This window comes from Porites lutea, chromosome 8 (genome assembly GCF_958299795.1).
Source record: "Porites lutea chromosome 8, jaPorLute2.1, whole genome shotgun sequence".
Lineage (NCBI taxonomy): Eukaryota > Metazoa > Cnidaria > Anthozoa > Scleractinia > Poritidae > Porites > Porites lutea.
Window position 1 is genome coordinate 1,455,716 of NC_133208.1, and position 21,785 is coordinate 1,477,500.

General features: G+C 38.7%; 2 protein-coding genes across 2 annotated transcripts in view; both read left to right on the forward strand.

Annotated features, from left to right (window-relative positions):
* The first annotated feature begins 1,593 nt into the window (after window positions 1–1,593).
* On the forward strand, window positions 1,594–18,687 carry LOC140946727 (uncharacterized). The gene is made up of 12 exons (XM_073395834.1): window positions 1,594–1,647; window positions 2,174–2,239; window positions 4,267–5,413; window positions 6,513–7,694; window positions 8,994–9,240; window positions 9,805–10,151; window positions 10,858–11,093; window positions 14,252–14,544; window positions 15,044–15,373; window positions 16,299–16,464; window positions 17,284–17,314; window positions 18,359–18,687. Exons 1-12 carry the CDS (start codon window positions 1,594–1,596, stop codon window positions 18,646–18,648), a joined length of 4,389 nt encoding a protein of 1,462 aa, XP_073251935.1. The 3' UTR covers window positions 18,649–18,687.
* A 2,391-nt stretch (window positions 18,688–21,078) lies between these two features.
* Window positions 21,079–21,785, forward strand: part of LOC140946729 (uncharacterized) — a 10,251-nt gene continuing 9,544 nt past the window's right edge. Inside the window, exon 1 of the mRNA XM_073395835.1 lies at window positions 21,079–21,785. This exon is cut by the window's right edge and continues 957 nt beyond it. Within this exon, the coding sequence (XP_073251936.1) occupies window positions 21,080–21,785 (706 nt within the window). The 5' untranslated portion in view covers window position 21,079.

Below are 21,785 nucleotides of genomic sequence, written 5' to 3' on the forward strand. Positions count from 1 at the left end.
CTGAGCAAATGTGATTTTAGCCGCATGTTTCACACTGAGAGGTCATGACATACATATCGATTGACTTGATTTGCCCTCTGATGCAAGCGCATTTTCTTTGACCTCTTTTGAAGCGTAAAGCTTTTTTATTACGGCTGAATAAGGGTTGCAATTTTCTCCAAAGTGCCTTCTGGATCTGAATAACTAAGCGATTTTCTTTAGTCCGTGTAATGTTTTTCTGCAATGCTGTATCACGCTGGGCCCAGCTCGTCCGTTTTCTTTGCAGAATGTTAAATTATCATGGATAGTGACTTACAGATCCAAAATTATAAGAGTGAACTGCAGCTTAAACTGAAGCTACATAAACTTACCATGGAGAATTGAATTGTGACTCAGTAAACTCCAGCTTAGTGTTTTTCTAAAGATAGTGTGAGTCTTTTGACTGGAGCGCGTAGTTCCTCCCTTGGTAATAGCTTTGAATAAGCTTAACAGTCTTTAAACTGTTTTGTTATTGCCACAGTTTGTGATCAGGCAAGACCATGGTTTCGGTTCTCCACACGAACCTCATAAGTTGCCGGGTTGGCTTTGTGCTTAGTTGCTTTTGCAAGAGCAACTTTAGTTGTACTTTGTTGTGGCGACAATGGTACAGCCGTTCTGTCTATTGAGCTTTGAACTTGAACATAAATAGTCACGTGGCGGATTGAAGTTCTTGTTTTCCTATAGATCGTTTTCACTGTCACGCAACAAAAAAATAAATTAGAAACCGTCCAGTGGAAGAAGCCAAGAAAACGAAATGTTATAAAAGACTAATATATAAATACTTTGCCCCAGTCTCAGGTCTTTGTGGCCCACAGTTTCTGAGTTATTTGCCGAAACGTTTCACCCATCTTTGTAGAACTTTATATGGCGACGCCATATTGGTGTACCTTTTTGGTGCACCAATATGGCCGCCGGAAATGAACAAAAACATCTGGAGTTCACTTTTTCTATAAAAGTTCTTTCTTTTCACAGGAGAACTAGCATACGTGCGCATAAACATATCTTCTAATACTTGAAACGGTTATACTGCTGAAAATCAAGAGGAGGGACGTTTTTCAACGAGACAACATTCCTATTTTGGTGTCACGCACCGTGAAAACTCGGAAGTTCAAATTGCTGTATTTTCGAAATGAAACGTGCTACGGGAATGGAAACTCGTACAAAGATTTACTTTTTGTTTATCTTCAACCCAGTGTAAATAAGAATTCGTAAAACTTCGCTATTTTGACTTTACAATTTGATGACGTCATTGTGAAAACCATCTATTGGCTTCTGAACGTAACCAATTACGGAGTGTGTATTTCGATCCTCTTCTGCTTCAAGCTAGAGGTGTGTTTTCTTGGATAGCATTTCGTGAAAATTTAAGCACTTTCTTTTATGGAAGAGTTCAAGGACTCTTGTATATAAGTGTGCACAGAGTTTCCGTACACTCCCTCTAAAAACTGGAGTGGATACGTTCCTTGTTAGGTGCGCATTGTTGAACTTTCTACTCTGTGCTTGGTTCTTATTAGTGCCTGTGCCTGTCTCGCGAACGTGTTTAAAAACATGTTTGTGGAAACTTATTCCTTTAACAAAATGTTGAAAACTTTTAAGGGAAACGTTACTCCACAAGAAGTTCTATTTGGAGAGGTTGGAAAACTCCAAACGCTTCTTGCAAGTCATTTAATACGAACGGTTATATATCCGTGTTCAAAGATATAATTATTTAGGACTTTTTCACTTATTTGGCAAACAATGAAATGCCTCAAGCTGGATGGCATTTGTTAACGTGCACTTTTCACAGATGTTAATAAATTATTGTTTGTAATCGCTGAACTCGTTTGATAGCCGTTTGCTGACTCGAACGGCGAACAGTTGTGTATTTGATCCGAACATGCACTAGTTGCTCTAGTCATAAATAAACATTGAATGATTTTCACAAGGTACTCACTTCAATTTGAGCGGGCTTTGAAAAATTTGCCCCCAAATACTGAATGGGCTACGAAAAAACAAAATGCCTTTTGGGCGGGCTTTAGAAAGAAAGAGGAAAGCTACAATTTTTTTCCCGACCCGGTCATCCTCATAAATAATGAACCGTCCCTAAATGAATATTTAAATATGTTGTTGAATAGTTTACATGTATTTTAATGAATAAGGTTTATGTGTTTTGTAATAGGTAGAGGAAGACGAGCTACTAGAACCAAGCGTGACAGAACTAAAGAAACAAATGTCAGATTTAAAAGTAAGTATGAGCTTTAGAAGTAAGTGTGTAGCCACAAGTTACTGTAATTGTACAGTAATTTTTTGCTTATGAACTTAAGTATATAGCTAGGGTTTGTGAATGATGACTTTAGGCACCATTAAAACTACTCTCTAAAATGGTGACACTTCTGTAAACAAAGGATATTAATTTTTCCCATAGTTTCATACACTGCTTATAGGTACATCACTGTCATATTTTAAAGCGTTTCTGAAATTAATGAAAGCAAGTGAGTGTGAGACAGAAAATGCATTCATGAATACATGTGCTTTAACCCTGAATTCATGTCCTATTCTTCTTCTTCTTCCAACAAGGTATATATTAAAGGTCAAATTTGATTTCAGGTTAAATTTTTTTAACCTAGGTTGATTCTCAATTTCCTTTGTCTCTTAGCCCTAATTATTCATGAATTAGGGCTAGGAAACAAAGGAAATTGAGAATCGACCTAGGTTAAAAAAATTTAACCTGAAATCAAATTTGACCTGTAACATAATTATACATACAAATGTACTTGTTATGCATACTTTATTTGCAAAATTATAAGTAAATTTACTGATTAATTAATTAATTCATTAATAAACTATTGAGAATACAATTATTAAGTTACAAAGCATGGTAGTAGATGGTAATAGTTTATAAACAGCACAAACCAGCATGAAAAAAATAGGTTTAGTAAATTAAAGTCATTAATATAACCTAGAAAAAAGTTTCTCACTGAAAAATTAAGAATTTGTTCATGCTTAGCGTGCGTATATCGAGTTATGGATGCACGCGGGAAGTTTGGAGAGCACGATAGATGCGTAAGAGTTGCACGAGGCAATAGCCGAGTGCAACTCTAGCTTCTTGAGAGCTCTCCAAACTTCCCAAGTGCATCCATAACTCGATATACGCACAGCTAAAAGCATGAGCAAATTCTTTTATAACATAGCTGTCAAAAATGCTTGCTTTTCGATTAACTACAAAATTCTCGTAACGCACGACACAATAACAAACGCTTCTATTGGCTAATTACAAACACGCCACAATGGTTTAGTTTGAATGAAAATTCTTTCTGTAAAACTGAGAAAGAAAATTTGCTTATTTTTTCGTTAACGATCAATGAAAACTAAAAAGAAACAGAGGAAAGAGTCTTAAAGTCCACCTAAAGTGAAAATACTCACATGTTCGTTCTTAGAAGTCGTGGAGTATGGTTTGGATTTGCTTGAAAGATGTTAATGTTTTGCTCAGCGAAATCCAGCAAACTTGTTTTTCAGCGAAGACGACTTGAACGATAAAGATTTTGTTCATAGCGGCTCTAAGGCTCAATAGGACTTGTATAGGGCGAGCACGCGCGCTATGTTATAAAGTTTGTTTGGGTAAATTTCACTATAGTTTTGATTTTTATCAAAAATAATTGGCTCATCTCATTAGTTACATGTACAGGGTGTAAGAACAAAACATTTTGCATGTATAACTTAGAAATCTAGAGGACATCTGATAGCTGGAGTTTTGTGTCAGTGCCAAGAATGCTTTCACAACTTGATCAATAGGTGATCAATTTTTAACAGTATTTATTCATAAGTTGTATTTTTATTCCTTAGTGATTGCCAGCTATATGTTTGCTATTTTCCCAATAACTGCATTGTTGAATGTTGAAGTTATTGCGATGGAATAATCATCAAGCATACATTGAAACAATTTCTTATTACTAGAAGTTTACAGCATATAGTGTACCTTACAGCCCTCTTAAAATTTGGTGAAATCTTATGTCTCAAAGGAATAGATAAAATTAACTTTTTAATAGTTTCATTCAATTCCAACTGGCATCGTAATGAATAAAAGAGATGGCTATCTTCATTGCTCTTTCTCAGTTGTGTGAAAATCATGCTGGTTCAAGCTGAAGCTCAGTTGTGATACTGAGGTGTATAAATTAGGTGTATAAATCCCTTTTTCCCTTACTGCCTTTGATGTTATAGCCAGCACCCTATTGTAGATTTTTGAAAAGTCCTGTACAACTTTTTTTTTTGCAGGTTGGTGGTGAAGTAAAAGTTACTATCCTGGCTGCTGTATTGGATTCCAGTTATTTGGCAATTTTCACCAAGCAGTTGGCAAACCAACTGGCCAGATTCTCAGAGAGAAGATTACAAGTCAGTGTGCTTATCCCAGAAATTGCATACATTGGTGAATGGGGTATGAGTGATGCGGGAAATTGTGGAGTTACCATCGTCAAAGCCAAGAAGCTACCAGGCTTTCCTGACCCCATTGATTGGTTGTACTTTTCACCAGCAGACCTCAAAACAGACATTGTCATTGGAATTGGTTCCCACCTGGGCATGATTGCACAGTATTGGAAGATTCAGTATCAATGCAAGAACATTCAAATTGCTGGCGGTAAACTGTCTGATATTTTTATGCAAGTTATTGATCTCTGCATTGAAGATGTCATAAAGGAACTTTCCTTAAACGCTGATGTTCCTGTTGCTGTTGGACCCAAGACAACAGATGACCTATCTGCTTCCCTTCGCTCAGGAGGGAAACAAGTGCTTAACCTCACTCCTGGAATCATCAGTGAATTGAGTGACCTAACCCATGATGGCACTAAAGATGGACTAAACTTTAGTGTTCTGCTTGTTGGAGGGGATAATCCTGACAATTTTCTGGAAGAGGAACTTGAACTTGCTGCAGAAACAATGGTAGAGTTAAATGATAAATCCTATCATCTAATTTATGTTAGTGCAAGAAAAGGAACAGAGCAGCAATTTGCAAATAAATTTCATCAGTGTGGTGTTCCTAAAAGGCAGCTAACGATAAGAAGCCTTCCAAAAACAGAACAAGAGTGGAAAGATCTTTTCCATAAGGTGGACCTTGCCATCATGCCATTAGGGGAGAAGGTGTTTGGTTTGGAGGCACTTCTTGCCTTATCTGCTGGGCTTCCTGTGCTTGTCCATGGGGAATCAGGATTTGGTGAGGCTCTCAGGGATGTCACATTGAGCAAATCAGCCATTGTGGATTCTGATGATGCCAAAAAGTGGGCTTCAAGAATCAAAAAGGTCAGAGAAACAGACAGGAAGACCAGGCTTGAGCAAGTAGCCATGTTGCGTTCTAATTATGACGAGAAGTACAGCTGGGAAAAGCAGTGTGAGGCTTTGGTGGCAATGATGTTCTTGAAAGTTTCTGGTATGGGTTTTATTTCATTTTTTTTAAAATTTATTTTCCCTTGTAATAAATAGTAATTGCCACTGCAGGGATTTCGCCTTTCGGCGAAATCCCGAGGAGGCACCCTCGTAACTCACGCGTATGTTAAGGACAGTACTTACAGTTCAAATATACAGTTAGTATACTAGAAAAAATCTTGATTTGCTCGAACAGGGGCCGCGAGGAATCGGTAGGTAATGATGACGTTTCTATTGTTTGCGCCCGCATTTATAGTGCAGTCATGCTTCAATACTCTTTTTGCGTTGCGCAGTGACATTCTGTGGAGCAGTTGTTTTGAAAGTTATGGGCCAAAAGACACTCGTTAAGCGCAGATGAGGTTATAAGGTGCGTTTAACTGTGTATATACAAACACTTGGAGGTTTGCCAGACACGAGTTCACAAATCTTTGATTTATATTGGAAACCTTGCCAGACACTCTTTCTCTCTCTTTGACCGGAATAAGACTCAGCCCCAAACAAGGAAGACGAGTGAACAACGGCTAGCTTATCACTAGCAGATGGATGGATAATTACATGAATTCGCTGACAGTCAAATTCTGTGCTGACTTTTTCCCTGCTCACAGATGTCCTTGCGTTATAAAGTTTCAAATAAGACTAGAAAGTGCGAGCGTGAATCGATCAAACGTCCTTATAATTCCTAAGGCTTACTTTCCGGCAAATAAAATGAATTGAATGTAAAAACTGAAAAGAAATAGCGAAAAATTCAACTTCTAATTAAATCTTTTCGTATGGTTTAGAATAAACTACTCTCGAAACTGAAAATGTTTTGATCAAAGCTGTGTAAATCGAGCTGAAACTGTGCATGGAACCTTGCGTTTCCTGTATCTATCTCACCTATTGTATGGAATATGTGTGAAAATCTTCATTATGAACCGGTATATTTCAAAGAGCTACACAACCAGCAAGAATACTATTGACCGACAAGATACAGAACGGGGGCAGCTGTAGTGTCAACTATTACTAGTTAATTTTGTTTTGTTTTTTACAATCAAGCTAAAAAAATTTTTAATGTAACAAACAATTGATCAAGCTAATCTGAAAATTAATTTCACATTTTCAAGGACTGGCCCAATGGAGTGGAATGTATCACCCAGGCAATCGTGTGAAGGTTACTGTCTTGGCTGCTATGTGGGATTCAAATTTGCAATTGGCGATTTTTACAGCACAGCTGGCAAAACAATTTGCCAAAGTCGCCAGTAAAGGCATACAAGTCAGTGTGTTTGTTCCAGAAAATGCATACATCGATCAATGGGGTATGAGTGAGGCAGAAAATTGTGGAGTTACTATTGTCAAAGCCAAGAAGCAACCAGGCTTTCCTGACCCCCATGATTGGTTGATCTTTCCACCAGCAGACCTCAAAACAGACATTGTAATAGGAACTGGTCCCCAACTGGGCAGTATTGCACAGCACTGGAAAGAGCAATATCAATGCAAGAACATTCAAATTGTTGACCATAAACTAACTAATATTTTTATGGAAGTTATTGACGTGTGCATTGAAGATGTCATAATGGAACTTTCCATAAATGCTGATGTTCCTGTCACTATTGGACCCAAGACAACTGATTACCTATCTGCTACTCTTAGCCCAGAAGGGAAACAAGTGCTTAACCTCATCCCTGGAATCATCAGTGAATTTAGTAACTTGACTCATGCAACCAATGATAGAAGAAACTTTCGTGTTCTGCTTGTTAGAGGGGATAATCCTGAAAATGTTTTGAAAAAAAATGGACTCAAAACTGCAGTTGATGCAGTGAAAGAGTTAAAGAATAATTCCTATCATCTTATTTACGTCGGTGCAAGAAAGGGAACAGATCAGCAGCAATTTGCCAATTTGTTTCATCAGTGTGAAGTTCCTAAAAGACAGCTAACAATAAGAAGCCTTCCAAAAACTGAACAAGAATGGAAAGATCTTTTCTGTGAGGTGGACCTTGCCATCATGCCATCAGGAGAGAAGGAATTTGGTTTGGAGGCACTTCTTGCCTTATCTGCTGGGCTTCCTGTGCTTGTCCATGGTGAATCAGGATTTGGTGAGGCTCTCAGGGATGTCAAGTTTGGAACATCAGCCATTGTGGATTCTGATGATGCCAGAGAGTGGGCTTCAAGAATCAAAACCGTCAGAGAAACAGACAGGAAGACCAGACTTGAGAAAGCTGCATATTTGCGTACAAACTACGATGGGAAGTACAGCTGGGTGAAGCAGCTTGGACCTTTGGTTGAAATGATGTTCGACTTGGTTTCTGGTATAGGTAATATTTCATGTGTTTAATTTTGCTTTTATACTCACACAAAGGAAGGAGGATAGTTGAGAGCTGCTACAGTGGGTCCTTTCTTTTTTAAACCCTTCAACTCCTAAAAGTGACTAGCCTCCAATTACCCCTCAAAGCCATCACTTCTTAAGTTTGGTTGAAATGTTGCAATAAATAAGGTACTGCAGAGCAGCAGCATTTGAGTCGATTTATTCTGCCAGTTAGTTTGGTGCCAGTGGTTCTGTAGATAGAACTTCCTAGGCTACAACCGGTGACAAAATTAGTTGAGAACTTTGCCCTCCACGACAAGCTTTCCCACCCATCCCCTCTAGACAGTATTGTGCCGCTGTTTAAGCTACATGTAGGAAATAAAAACTGACCCACTTCTGCACAGTGGCAGCGATGGCATTTACCACAGCCTTTTTCTGCATAAGAAAGCAAAGGATTTTCTCCGAAATGTCTCAGGGGCGCATATAATTCTATTCCCTTTTACAGTAACATACCACCAATGTCAAAACCTTTGTGTCCCTTTGTGGCCCGTCATTGTGTCACTTGGTTTGAGATCATCATGCCTGAAACTCTTGTTAAATTTCATTATTTGATGTCGACCCAATGTAAAGGGAAGATTCAAAATGATGACTCCGTGAGGGGAAATGCCTACCAGACCCTTCAGTGTTTTTTTGTGTGCCACAGCCTGCTTTTGATCCTGGACGTAAGTGACACCAAACCATATATTATTATTTTGACTGTTCCTGGTTTTCTCTAGAAGTTATTATTGACGTGAATGGTGCTTGATGTCCAATTATTTTCTGTGTTTTGAATACAATAGAAACAGTTTAACGACATCTTTGCAATCCAGGGTGTGACGTGATAAAGGGAACGACTTGTATTCACTACCTTTTCTACTGACTAGTGCGCATTCTTTAGTAGATACCGCACAAGTGAAACACTACGCTAATTAAGAGCTCTTTGATTGGCTAGACTGGAGGAGAAGAGCGTATGCAATTGTTTCTTGTGTGTAAGGGCATGCGGCGTAGAACGTTCCCATTTGTAAAGTTTATGAATCCCCTTTAGACTTGGTGCTTTGTTTGGTTGGCACTTGTTGCCCTGTGACAATGTCAAGAGCAATTGATTGCACAATTTACTTAATTAAGGGTTTTTTTGTCTGTGGCTGCCTCAAGACTCTGTGATACAAAGACGTTCAGTTCTGGACAGTTTTTCATGTTGTTAACATCAGCTATTGTATAGGCATACACGTTAATCCGTCTGTCATTACCTTTTATATCCGTCTAGTACATGTAGAAACGAAACCTTTGTTCAAGCCATCCCTTTTGGATCCTGTTGTTTTGGAAGAGAATAAACTGATTAAAATCGAAGTTGAAGGAGATATTCAAGTTGTATCCGCGCAGGGCACTGAGGTAGAAAAAGAAGGATTTACAACAAAAGTACCGGTAGAAAATGAAGATGTATATGAGCGAGTGTCTAAGTTTGTTGGTGAGGAGGGCATTGGAGAAGAGAAAGTCATGGAAGTAGTATCTGGGTAAGTGCAGAAAACAACTGCAGAGGTGTTTTTGTTCAGGTTATAAGTGTCTTTAAAACTTATCAAAGCAATTAACATTGCTAGCAGTCAACCCCAACCCGCCTCCCCCGAACCCAGGATAGTGATTTATCCAGTTGATAGCACTTTCTATCTTTGAGAAAGATAGAAAACTCCATACAAACCCTTCTAATTTTTTTTGGGTCGACCCAAAAAAATTTTTAGAAGGGTTTGTATGGAGTTTTGTAAGCATGACTGGGCTACGATCTCAGAGACAATTTGCCCCCAAATGCTCATTTTTGGCAAGTAGGCCTCTTGGACATTGTTCTTTCAGAATATCCTGACAAATCCCATAATTTCAGAAATTTCATTTTTATGACGTCACACTTTAGTGCTCTATTGGTACTTGGATAATAATAGCCCTAGTAATAGCCCTAGGATACTTACTCCCGACTCCCTTAGCTAAAAACCGATTGTCAAAATATATTATTCTATCCATTCAGTGTCCTTTAGCTTTGGGCGACTTTCTTGAGATCAAACAACTGTTGGAATATCTTTTAATTGCAGAGGAGCCGTAACAAGTGAAGGTACTCAGTTGTTCTTCAAACACGGGGCTGTTCACCTGATGTTCCCTCCTGATGCTGTGTCTGAACCTACGCCAATACTGGTCCACAGGTGGAAGTACAGTGTCTGTTCACCCCCGCTGCAGGAACACGAGGTCATTACTAGCAGTGTTATTGAACTGTCTTCCATGGATAGCAGAAGTGTAAAATTTAACACGAAGGTGAAGCTGTCGCTGTCCCACAGCGCAACGAACTTACGGGGCTACGAACTGGTGATTAAAAAGCTGGTTGACAAGGAGATGAATAAGTGGGAAGAAGTGGATGGAACCAGGGACGTACGTTGTCTTGAAGGTATGAATGTCTCTTTGTACAGTAGAATACCGTATAGCGGACTGTAGATTATCCTTTTGCTAGAAGACCTATAAGCAGGGTGGGGTCTACGCATCTACTATGCTCTTTAATCTGTAGATTGCGCGGTTCAAATTTATTATTGGTTCAAGTTTAGTATCCTCCTTTATATTTGTAGAGGAATAATATAAGTTTTAGAACAGTATCTTTTGGGAATTGTTTTAATTGGATATTTACCCCAAGTTGTGAGCTAAAATATATTGCCAACAGAGTTATATTTAACCTTGCTTTTGAGTCATTTTAACTCTACCACATAGGAAAATACTTACTTTTCTGAGTCAACGAAGCAAAAGCACTCGTCCTTAGGAGTTGTTACAACTATTCAACCAAAACTGTGTTGTCATACATTATCGTACCTAGAAACAAAGGAGTTTAACACTGAACCAAAGCATAGATGTGGTGGTGTAGTAGTTTGATGTTTCCCTTTTGATCTGAGGCTGGTTTGTTTGACCCTAACCTCCAACGCAGACGTTTTCTTGCTCGTCACGCAACCTCCCAACGTTAGGAGTGAACGCGTGACAAAGCCTTAAGAACGTCCGCGTGGGAGGCTAGTATTGATCCTGGTTTTCTATAATTTCAATCAACTTTGCACAGAGAAGGGAACATAATAAGTGCATGCATATGAAACTTTATCTTTTATCGGTTACAGAGATCGAAGATGATTTCCCATCTCACATGGAAATACCGGACCTTTCCCTTCCTGTTGCTCAAGCTGACATAACTGAGTGCTCAACATACGCAGTAGTTTGTCGTCTGAAGGCTTCTCCAACTTACACCATCACATCCAAAGGCGGCTCATTCAGTCATCCTGACTATCCAGGCGTGACAGTTACAATCCCTCAGAATGCTGTTGCTTCTAACGTAAAGTTTCCTTTGATGTTAAAGGTGGGTATGAGCCACTCATGTTATTTTTTTCACAATTGGCTGGTAATTTTGAAGAAAAATGTTAAACATGTGTTCAACGAGCATTTGTAAATCAGGTGCAGAATTATTGTCATTTACAGGAGGAAACAATTTAAAAGAACAGAGTCACTTCTGCATTTGTTTCGTTTCGTTTGTTAAAACATTCGCTTCAAATCTGTGTAAATGATTCGTCAACTTAAATTCACTTACAAATCTGCCGCTGCCATTTTGGATGTTTCTTGGTGTTTTGGAAAGTATCATTAATTGGTTAGCTATTGTTTTGTGGTATGGGTTTTCACTCTTTTGTTTTACGTCATTTGGTGATCGCACCTATCTGCAACACCAAGAAACTGACCCCTATTTAACTAAGCCCATGTTAAAAACAAATACAGTCGACAGGGTCCGAAATTAACTTTTTAATAGGGGCGCCCACTGGCGATCAAGTATAAATTTTTGGTCGCCAGAGGGCAAATTGTGGTCGCCAAAAATTCCCCCTCCCTTTTTTTCAAATAAAAGTTAAACACGAATAAAAAATGCATGGTATGGGCGTTTTTATGCTCAAAAATTGCACTACTTTCGCTCTCGATACCAGAAAGCAACCGTACGTGTACGAGTGGTCTTATTTTTTCCACAAATTACTTTTTGGAGATATAAAGCTATCTAACCTAGAACGTAGGAACAGAAAGCTGTCTGCCCATGACTGCACTGATCATATCAAAACTCTATTTTCTTCCGATAACTACCACGAAACACGAAACATAAACACGAGTCAAGCTTGAGTCAAGCCGCCTTGTTGCTCGTACCAGGCCACAACTGTGCCACATTACTCGTACCAGTCCACAAAGTACATAACGTACTTACCGTATTTCAGCTGAAAACAACATGGCGCCTTGGAAACGTTCAACTCGTATTGATCGTAGCTGTTGTGGAGGTATTATTACAACAAGATTCGTTTCATTTTTAATTAAAAAATATCAGCAGGACAAAAAGGAAGACACCTGTTGGCAAATAGCTTCGAGGTTTCAATTCTTAATCAGTTTCTCCGAAGGTTAAAGTCCACAATAACAACCAGCTTTACAAGTCGCTAGCTGGCGACCAGCTATGAAATTCTGGTCGCCAGGACTAAATTTTTAGTCGCGTTGGCGACCAGGAAGGCGCAATTTCGGACCCTGGTCGAACCTCCCGTAAGCAACCACCTAAAATGCGAAGATTTAGTGGTCGCTTACGGGTGGTCGCTAATGAGAATCAACCCAGACAAGAGGTTCCGACATATCTACTTTTTGGACGAGAATTTATTGCGTGCAAGTTCTTAGTTACGAAATGTGTAGTTTCATGTTGTAACGGAAAGTTCTTCTATACTCTGAATGGCGTAGTACATGCAGCGAACAATGCGTCAAGTTGTCTCTTACAAGAGGTTAAGGTGGCTCCGTGATTAATACAAGAGCATTTAGCTCTGACAAATTTTCCGTCATAACTTTTCCGATTTCAACGCGATGGCTGCGAAACTTTGCAAAAAACGGCAGATATCATTCGGCAATAATACGAATTATTCCGATTTCATGGTTGATGGTAAATATTTCTTGAGAAATTAGCGCTTAAAAGGACCCTACTGTTCAAAGAAAATCGCCTCTAGTAAAAAAGTTCTGCTGATATTTTTTACTGAAATTTCTGGTATCGGCTGTAATTGATATAATAAATATGCCAGAGGAATTTCAGAAAAATCGTTGGAGCAGAAGTCCGTAACTAAAAGTCGCTCAAAATTCAGCTGTGAAATTGTTTTGGAATTTCAAAAAAAAAAAAACTATCAGGAAGAAGGAGACACCAGTTTCAATTTCCAGGACAAGTAAATTCAGAGCTTCCTAATTCTGAAAAAAGAAGCCGATTGCCTATCGTGCTATTCTTTAAAAGGTACTTTTCAGTTTTAGAAGCGCTATAAATTGCTCCAAACTTTGCTCTGACGTCGAATGACTTGTTCCTCGACATTTTTAAAATATCCCTTGGCAGTTTTGGTTCAAACTCCTGCTACATACATTTTGATGTATTACAATGCATTTTCAACGACTTTTTTTGCGACTTTTTTTGCGATAATTTTATTTTGCACTGTGATGTTATTTGGTTCACAAGCATGGTCATCATTGTCGTTCGTCCCCCTTGGGTGAGGTGCGAATTCCACGCAGAAATGCCGCTCTTGCTCATTTTGTAGTCATAAACAAAGGTGCTGGACAGTTCTTTCTGAGCTCTGATACGAGGTAGCGTCCAAACTCAAAACTTTTTTCCTGAGTTGGAAGCAACGAACAGCAGTAAAAGTCGTTGAAAATGCGTTGCAATACATCAAAATGTATGCAGCAGGAATTTGAGCCAAAACTGCCAAGGGATATTTTAAAACTGTCGACGAACAAGTCATTCTACTTCAGAGCAAGGTTTGGAGCAATTTATAGTGCTTCTAAAACTAAAAAGTACCTTTAAAGAATAGCACGATAGGAAATCCGCTTTTGTTTTAAGAATTAGCAAACGTTGAATTTACATGTCCCGAAAATTCAAACTGGTGGCTCCTTCTACCTGATAGTAATTTATTTTTGAAATTCCAAAACAATTTCACAGCTGAATTTTGAGCGACTTTTAGTTACGGACTTCTGCTCCAGCGATTTTTCTAAAATTCCTCTGGCATATTTATTATATCAATTAAAGCCGATACCAGAAATTTCAGTAAAAAATATCAGCCAAACTTTTTACTAGAGGCGATTTTCTTTGAACAGTAGGGTCCTTTTAAGCGCTAATTTCTCAAGAAATATTTACCATCAATGAAATCGGAATATTTCGTGTTATTGCCGAATGATATCTGTTGTTCTTTGCAAAGTTTCGCAGCCATCGCGTTAAAAACCGAAAAGTTATGACGGAAAATTTGTCACAGCTAAATGCTCTTGTATTAATTACGGAGCCACCTTAAGAACAATTGAAAATTATAAAACCGATAGCCCAAAATATGATCGCGGTCGCTTACGAGAGGTTTTAATTATAGGGCTTTGACCGGGAACATTTTGATGTTTTGGATTGGTGGTTACTTACAAGAGGTGGTCGCACGTTGTGGTTCGACTGAAGATGAAGTTAACTGTTGACGATTATTTTTTGGAACGAAACAGGTTCAAGAAGTCCCAAGCGATGAATTTCAAGAGGCTGGTTTTTTTCTTGGACCTATACTACGAATCAACTGTTTTGAGACTGTTCAGTTCTCGAGATCTGTCACCATTCAATTACCACTTTCACTTCGAGAGCAACAAGTACTGCTGCCAGATCTAACAACGTGCCGTGTCAGAGTATTGTTCCTGAAGTCTGATGATAAGCAGAAAGAATGGATTGAGATTACCGATGATCTTGCGGAACCTGCAAGTTTTGATGGGAAGTTTATCAGGTTCCAAGTCGAACGGTTCTCCGGGTAAGAAACAAATTTTTCGCTTAGTTAAAACACTGTTGGGTAGTGAAATTGAACTGTGAAGTGTTTGAAATAGCTGCAAGTATTACGACTGAGCCATCACCCTCTATGCAAGTTTTAAAGTTGCTAAGCGAAGAACAAAATATAAACAATTTCTTTCATAAGTTTGTAGATTGTATTTATTTCTCTTACTCTATCTGCCGCTAGTATCTTTATTTTAGTAACCTCTCTTTGTATTAAAGACTGTTATCATAAAGTGTCATACTGTCTATTTCTCTGGCAGTAAGCGCACATTTCATTTCAACAAAATATATTATGCTCCAAATGCCCTTTCCAATCTGTGAAGGCATAGATCATGGCCTATGGGCGGTATTCCTTCTGGAGCAGTGATATTTCATGTACCCGAAAATTTTCTTGCTATGCCTTTACAGTAAGAGACTATTACTTAGCTTTCAATGTTTTTTACCTTTGTTATTTACCTTTAATGTTTCATTTTTTCTAGGTATTGGCCCTTTTTTGACTGGCGTAAAAATACTTCTAACGGTGATGAACAGGGAATTAAACGATTCCTGTATAGCTTTATATGGAATCAACCTAGACCAACACTCTTCGTCGCTTACTTCCAGCCGGGTTGTTCCTCCATTTTGTATCTTATTTGTTGCCCCGCTCACCTTAAAAAGCAAGTGATTCAGGACCTAAAACAAGAAGGCATAATCCCCTGTCATGCAAGCTCGAAAAAAGATATGATCCCAGGGCACGACAAGGCATTCGTATTTGTATCAGGAGCAATATACCCATTCGAAGAGAAGGAAATGGAGGATTTCTATCTTAAGTAAGGCTCGAGGCTGATTTGCACTGGTGAGAAAGCTAGCGTCGGCGGTCGAAAAAAACACACAGGGTTACGATCTTTTGAATTGACCTCGTAAGTTTGTTGCCCAGTTTGCGAAATTCCCAATGTAGTTCATGTGACATTTATCTGGAGTTTATTCACGTGCTAATATGTACGCATAGTTTATGAAAGACAAGGACAAATTCCCGCTTACGAGCTACATTAAGGGTGGATTCATTGCGACGGTGATACGCGTATGCTGCAAATAAATCCACCCTTAAGTTATGTTCATTATATAGCGGATAGCTTTTCGTGCCAACATGAAAAAAGCTATTCGGTTTAGTATGAACAGCAACGGCCCTGGGCGGCACAAGTCGTTCACACACATCGAAAATCGAGAGGGCCGAGAGGGTCTGGTGAACTAAATACCGAAACAAAGTTCCGCATATTTACTTCCGCCTCAGTGGGTTCCAGTCGTCGCTCCTACTCATTTTCTTCCGCTTCGGTTCGAATACCTGCTGTTCACAAGTGGTAGAAAGCTATCCGATATGTGACGATCCACTTTCAAGATCGGCGCAATGTAGCTTCGCACCGGGTATTTTGCTTAGTTCTTCATCGCTTGCATTCTAGTGATAACTAAGTTGTCGGAGTCGCAAGCTGAGGCAGAATAATAAACCGATGAAAATTTGTGGAAAGGACCACTGTGATTCATTATTCTTTATTATCTGCTTCCTACTCCTAAAATCAGTTTTTCTGTAGATGGTCAGATGCTACGAAGTAGGAAGGTATCAAACGAACTGAAAAACGATCTGATCCTTTCAAATCCAGGTTGCTATTTATTATTTAAGCTATTTATTACACCAAAATAGAAACACTTTTAGGCTTGCCTCACCATAGATATGTAAAAATATTATTTTATTGTTCACAGGTTATATGAAGACAATCTTCCGTTCGAGGCTCATTTGAAAGTTCGCCTGATAAATGACCAACACACAGCACAAGTGGAATTTCGTAACACTTTCCAACCCACGGGGAGAAATCTTTCGCTGTGCACATTGCACTTACCGATCCCCACTCAGTACACCTATAGTATGGTAAGTCGTATTTAATTTTTAAAATACGAAATTAGGTTCTGGTGAGAAAAAGCTGCTTAAACTTTCCAGGTCCAGAAGTGGTACTCAATAAAGTTTTATACAGGGAGCCTCCGCCCCGAGGTCCAACCCCTTACCCTTTTATATGCCATTTTTGACAGAAACGGTTGCCCTTTCGTATCCCTTTTAGAACCCCTTTTCACACACCAGGTCTAGCACTTTGCATCCCTTTTAACTGTTGTGGGTGCAAGTCTTGTAAGTATAAATAACTCTTAAAATCAGAACATTTTTCTAGACTTTTTCACAGCCATTTAATGCATCAGTTAGCCCTGTTAGGCTTTTTACAGACCGAAATGACAGATTTCCTTACCCCGATATCCTGATGTACCTGAAGTCCTTAGCCTTATATCCTCATGTACCTGAAGTCTGGAAAAGGTACCCCTTTTGGACGGAGCCCCCCTCTCCCCGTATAGGCCACATGCCCGTATAGGGTACTCTTCTTCCTCCCCCTTGTTGAGGAGTATTGGGGTGTTAGGCTTCACGGCCTTAAAACGTCTTCTGCTCCGAAGCTCACGAGTTTGTGGAAGTCGTCGGAAGTTAAAATGTCTATAAGTTTTGCACGGTAAGTTATTACGCGACCGTAATTGAGCTTAGGATGGCTTCGCAACACTGTGCTTTGTAGATTACATAGGTTAGGATCTAGCTGAAGAAAGTGCAATATTAATGCAGGATACCACAGTTGTACAGTATGGTAATCCAGTGTGGATAGTGTTAAAATTACAGACAGGTTAAATAATTATACCACCTTTTATGTCCTTTCAGGACTTTGAAGAACGTAGCCGGCAGCCAAGAGGTAAGTTTGTCTCTTCTATATGCGTTTTACGATAGATTTTGCAAAATTAGCAAGTGAAATGTTTAATGAAATTCACCATTTCCAATAATTATTGTTCAAAGTAACCGAAGCTTCAAGACATCTGAGGAATATAATAATAATAATAATAATAATAATAATAATAATAATAATAATAATAATAATAATAATAATAATAATAATAATAATAATAATAATAATAATAATAATTGATAGAGTAATTTTTCTCAAGGCCCGCTGTTTTGTATTTTTTCCAATTAGACAAGGATAGTTTGAGGGAGTTGAAGCAACTTTGTGGAGAGTTTAGATAGACAGCTGATTGTAGAATACACATTCAACAAGTTCCCAAGGAAACGATTTGTACCTTTAAAACAGATCTTGGTAATTCCGACCCATTCCCGACTTTGTACATGTTTAAGGAGTCTTTGACCAATCAATTGATTATTGGTCGATTTGTTCATTATTTTGTCATGAGTTTGTTTTTGTGTTGGTTACCTCTTTTACATTAAAATCTTTGTTTTACTCCTTCAATCGCTTATTTATTCATGAATGCTGGCATCGTGCATCTATATCCATCCATCCATCCCATCCGTCCGTCTGTCCATCCATCCATCCGTCCACTGCCTACGCATGCGCCTACTTACCCACAGTTTATTATTTATCGTTTTGCATTCAAATATTCATCCGACCCATTCCCGACTTTACACATACTACATGACTAATTGACCTATCAGTTGATTATTGGTCGATTTTTTCATTATTTTTTCATGCGTTTGTTTTTGTGTTCGTTCCGTCTATTCCATGAAAATGAATTTCTTGGTTCAGCTATTGGCTTATTATCTCAAACATGTCTTCGAGCTCGTCTGCTTACTTACACACATTCATTCCTCCTTGGTCTTGAGTTAGCTGGAGCAATGCGGTCGCGTAGTACCTCAACTACCGGTGAATGAATTTCGGTCGATTCGTCAAAGTTGTCAGAGTTGTAATTAAAAGTTGTTGTTGTTTCTCGTTTTTTTTTTTTTTCAGCATTTGCAGGAGATGTGAAGAAAGGGATTCTAACAGACGATGAACTAGAAGATCTGTCAGAAAAAATTCCTGACCATTGGAAAAAGCTTGGGCGTCGGCTAACCTTCGATAAAGCAGAGTTGGAAGCATTTGACAAAGAAAATGACAAAATTGCCGATAAAGCTTACGCCATGTTGATGGCCTGGAAAGAAAGAGAGGGCTCAGATGCTACTTACCGTGTTTTGAACAAAGCGCTGTGTGACATACGCGTGAAACGTAGAGATTTAGCACAACAATTTTGTTGCAACTGACTGATTAGTTTGAAACAAAAGGAAAAAAAAAGTTAAACCAAGGATAAAATTGAAGATCAATATATACGTGAGTATAAGTCAGAACATACAGAGAGGTCGGATAAGACACTCCACCCTCTCCTCAAGAGGTTTGGGCCATTAAAGATCTGTTTTTGTATACTTTGAGTCAGGTCTGTGCTTTGTGCCTGGTATAAGTTACAGAGAGGCAAGCACTTAAATTCGGTTATTACACCGTAATTTTTAGGGAGTTATTATAACTCCAAAAATGGAGTAAAAATTTTAGGTACAGGATAACCCCTTTTTTGGGGTTATTTTAACTCCTAATTTAACTCCGAATTTGGGGTCATTTTTACTCCTTAAAAAGAGTTCTTTTTACTCCCAGTCTGGCGTTAAAATTACTCCGAAATGGGGTTACTTGTACTCCTTACATGGGTTGTTTTTACTCTTTTTGGAGTTAATTTAACTCTGAAAGTGGAGTAAAAATTTTAGGTACAGGATAACTCCTTTTTTGGGGTTATTTTAACTCCTTAATATCTGGGGTCACTTTTACTCCTGAAAAAGAGTTCTTTAAACTCCTTTTTGGAGTTAAAATAACTCCACGAAAAATAACTCCACTGTAAGGAGTTAAATTAGCCCCACTAGAGGAGTTATTATAACTCCCTGAAAATTACAGTGTATACCTCACATTCTTATTCTAATGTTTAATGTAAATATGTCTCTTCACAAAAAAGGAAAAAAATGCTTAATATTATTGTTCTGTACACAGACACTCCTGACTGAAAAATTGTTATTCTCACTACACGTAATTCTAAACGTGTAGTTGTTAAGTGTTTCAGAGAAACAGATAGGTGTACAGTATTAGTTTTATAAATTTTATTTATTTTGTTAATATCTGTTTTTAACATATGTATATATTTTCTGTATAAACGTATTTAATTTTCTCATAGATTCCTTTTTAGCTACATGTACAGGGCATCTTGTTTACATCAACGTTTTTTTAAAGTACTGTATTTATTATATTAAATCTAACATGCGTGATAGGAAACTGTTCCACCAGTCCATACAGGTTCAATATGAATACCTTGATTAAAAAGGGACAAAATGAGGACTAATATTTGCCTATTTTGAACTGGAAAAGTTCTAGGCGCAATGTATTTTGGCCACTAAGGCAAAATTTGAAGGGGACAGTGGGTGAACAATTTGGACTTGGAAAGTAAGATCCTTTGCCCCCGACATCTTTTAGGTAACCTGCGAACAGCAGACGTATTTACGGTCGTCGCTTCTCTCCCTCCGGAAAGAGAGAAGTGACGACCGAAAATACGTCTGCTGTTCGCAGGCTATCTTTCCGGACGCTCTGCTTCAGTTTTTATGATTGCAGTTATATGCCTTAATGTCGTCATTGTCTATTAACCAATGGGCAGGGGAAAAGATTTGGCTAAATGTCTCACTCTATCTTTTTTTTGTTTGTTTGTTTTACTTTTTTCTTTCATGTTGTGATTTTTTTTCCATTGGTTGTTATTCGGAGACAAAAAAGCAATTCCTGAGGATGGTTGGGTTTTTACTGTTGCGAGATAGCAACCTGTTTCTTCGAAAGATGATTAAGTGTCTAAGAACATGCAACTTGAGCTTACAAAATACTGTTGTGCCTTTACTCCGAGAAAAAGTAATGATAACACAGAATGTTACTCTAAGCAATACACAGGACGGTAAAATACAAAAACGGAATGAATTTTTAATCCTGGATTAGCGCTAATTCGCCTTTCAGGAACTGGGCCCTGGCTAATAGAAGGACCCCTCGAAATGGTCCCTGCCTTTCTCTACTCCTTTTAGTTGACTCTCACGAAGTAAGGGCATCACTCTAAGACGCACACATAAGTACCTGTCCCATAAATACCCGTTGAGAGAGTTGAATCTCTTTCTTCAGACTTTATATCACTAAGGGAGTGTAGGGGAACCTCACCTTGACACGCCCCACCCCCCTCCTGTCAGGGTATGGGTTGGAGAGGCTATTAAAAGCCATAACAACTTCTATCGAGCTATTCTAAATTCTTCCATGAAAATGATTATACCCCTGATACTGCTATTTTTAATTGCCGTTATCGATTTTTTTACTGGGGGCGGGGGGAGACGGGAAGGAGATTGCTAGTTTTCGTGTCGTTTGCCTGGGGTTCGGTGTACCGTTTTCCCTTTGTTTTCTTTCCGGCTTTGTTTTGAAACAGAGAATGGTTTAATACGATGACTGGAATTTGGGGTTTGCTTATTCCGGTTCCAGACATCCGTCCCCAAAACAACTAGGTTAAACTTACCCTGTCCAAGGTCTTCATGAAATATGCGTGACTAGAGGTGAGGCTCGCGTAGGGTTCGCGTGACTATTCCAGCCGCGGAAGACTAAGTACTTCCGGCTTCCTTTTGGCCAGCGGTGCAATCAAAGATGGCGTCCACTTTGGTGGAAAGTCCATCTGAACTAAATCAACTTTTTAGGGACATATCCTCGAAGTTTTCTCCAGCTGAATCAGAGGATGTCGTGAAGTCTTCAAAACGAATTTATGGAGAGCAATTTAAATCGCTGGGAAATCAAGATTTGTTGTCATGTTTGGATCGTTTGTGTAAGTTCGGTTATATATCGAGTAAAAAACTGACTCTAATCAAGGAGTTCATTGCTACAAGATCAAACAATGAGCAGGACATTAACAAAAGAGTTGAACACTTTGAGATCTCCCACCCATCGCAGCCTGAGCCGGAAAAGGAATTACACGGAAGAATTGAGGAGTTCAAGGAGATTACGGAAAAACTTAAAATGAAGCCTTTTGTTGTTAATTTGTATGGATCCGCTGGAGTGGGAAAGACAACTCTTGCTAGGAACATTTGTGATAAATGGGCTGGGAAGAAATATGTCTTTGATTTAAGAGAAGCTAAAGACATGACGGCAGTTTATCTGAACATCATGGGTAAACTTGACCTAAATATCCAAAACGTTCGTTTTGATATGGGTACTGTTGTTGGAAGAATTCATGACCTGTTGAAAGTGACAAGCACAGGTCCTTCTGTTCTTTTACTTCTTGACAATGTGGATCAGTTCACTGAAGGAAAGGGAAAGGAGGGCAAGAACTTAAGAACACAGTTTTTATACTTTCTGG

Bases quoted from the DNA above. Each gene is read 5' to 3' on its own strand.
- LOC140946727 (XM_073395834.1), top strand. From the start codon at position 1,594: ATGTTGAAAACTTTTAAGGGAAACGTTACTCCACAAGAAGTTCTATTT. The intron at 1,648-2,173 runs GTTGGAAAACTC...GTTTTGTAATAG, and splicing joins AAGAAGTTCTATTTGGAGAG to GTAGAGGAAGACGAGCTACT. The intron at 17,315-18,358 runs GTAAGTTTGTCT...TTTTTTTTTCAG, and splicing joins ACGTAGCCGGCAGCCAAGAG to CATTTGCAGGAGATGTGAAG.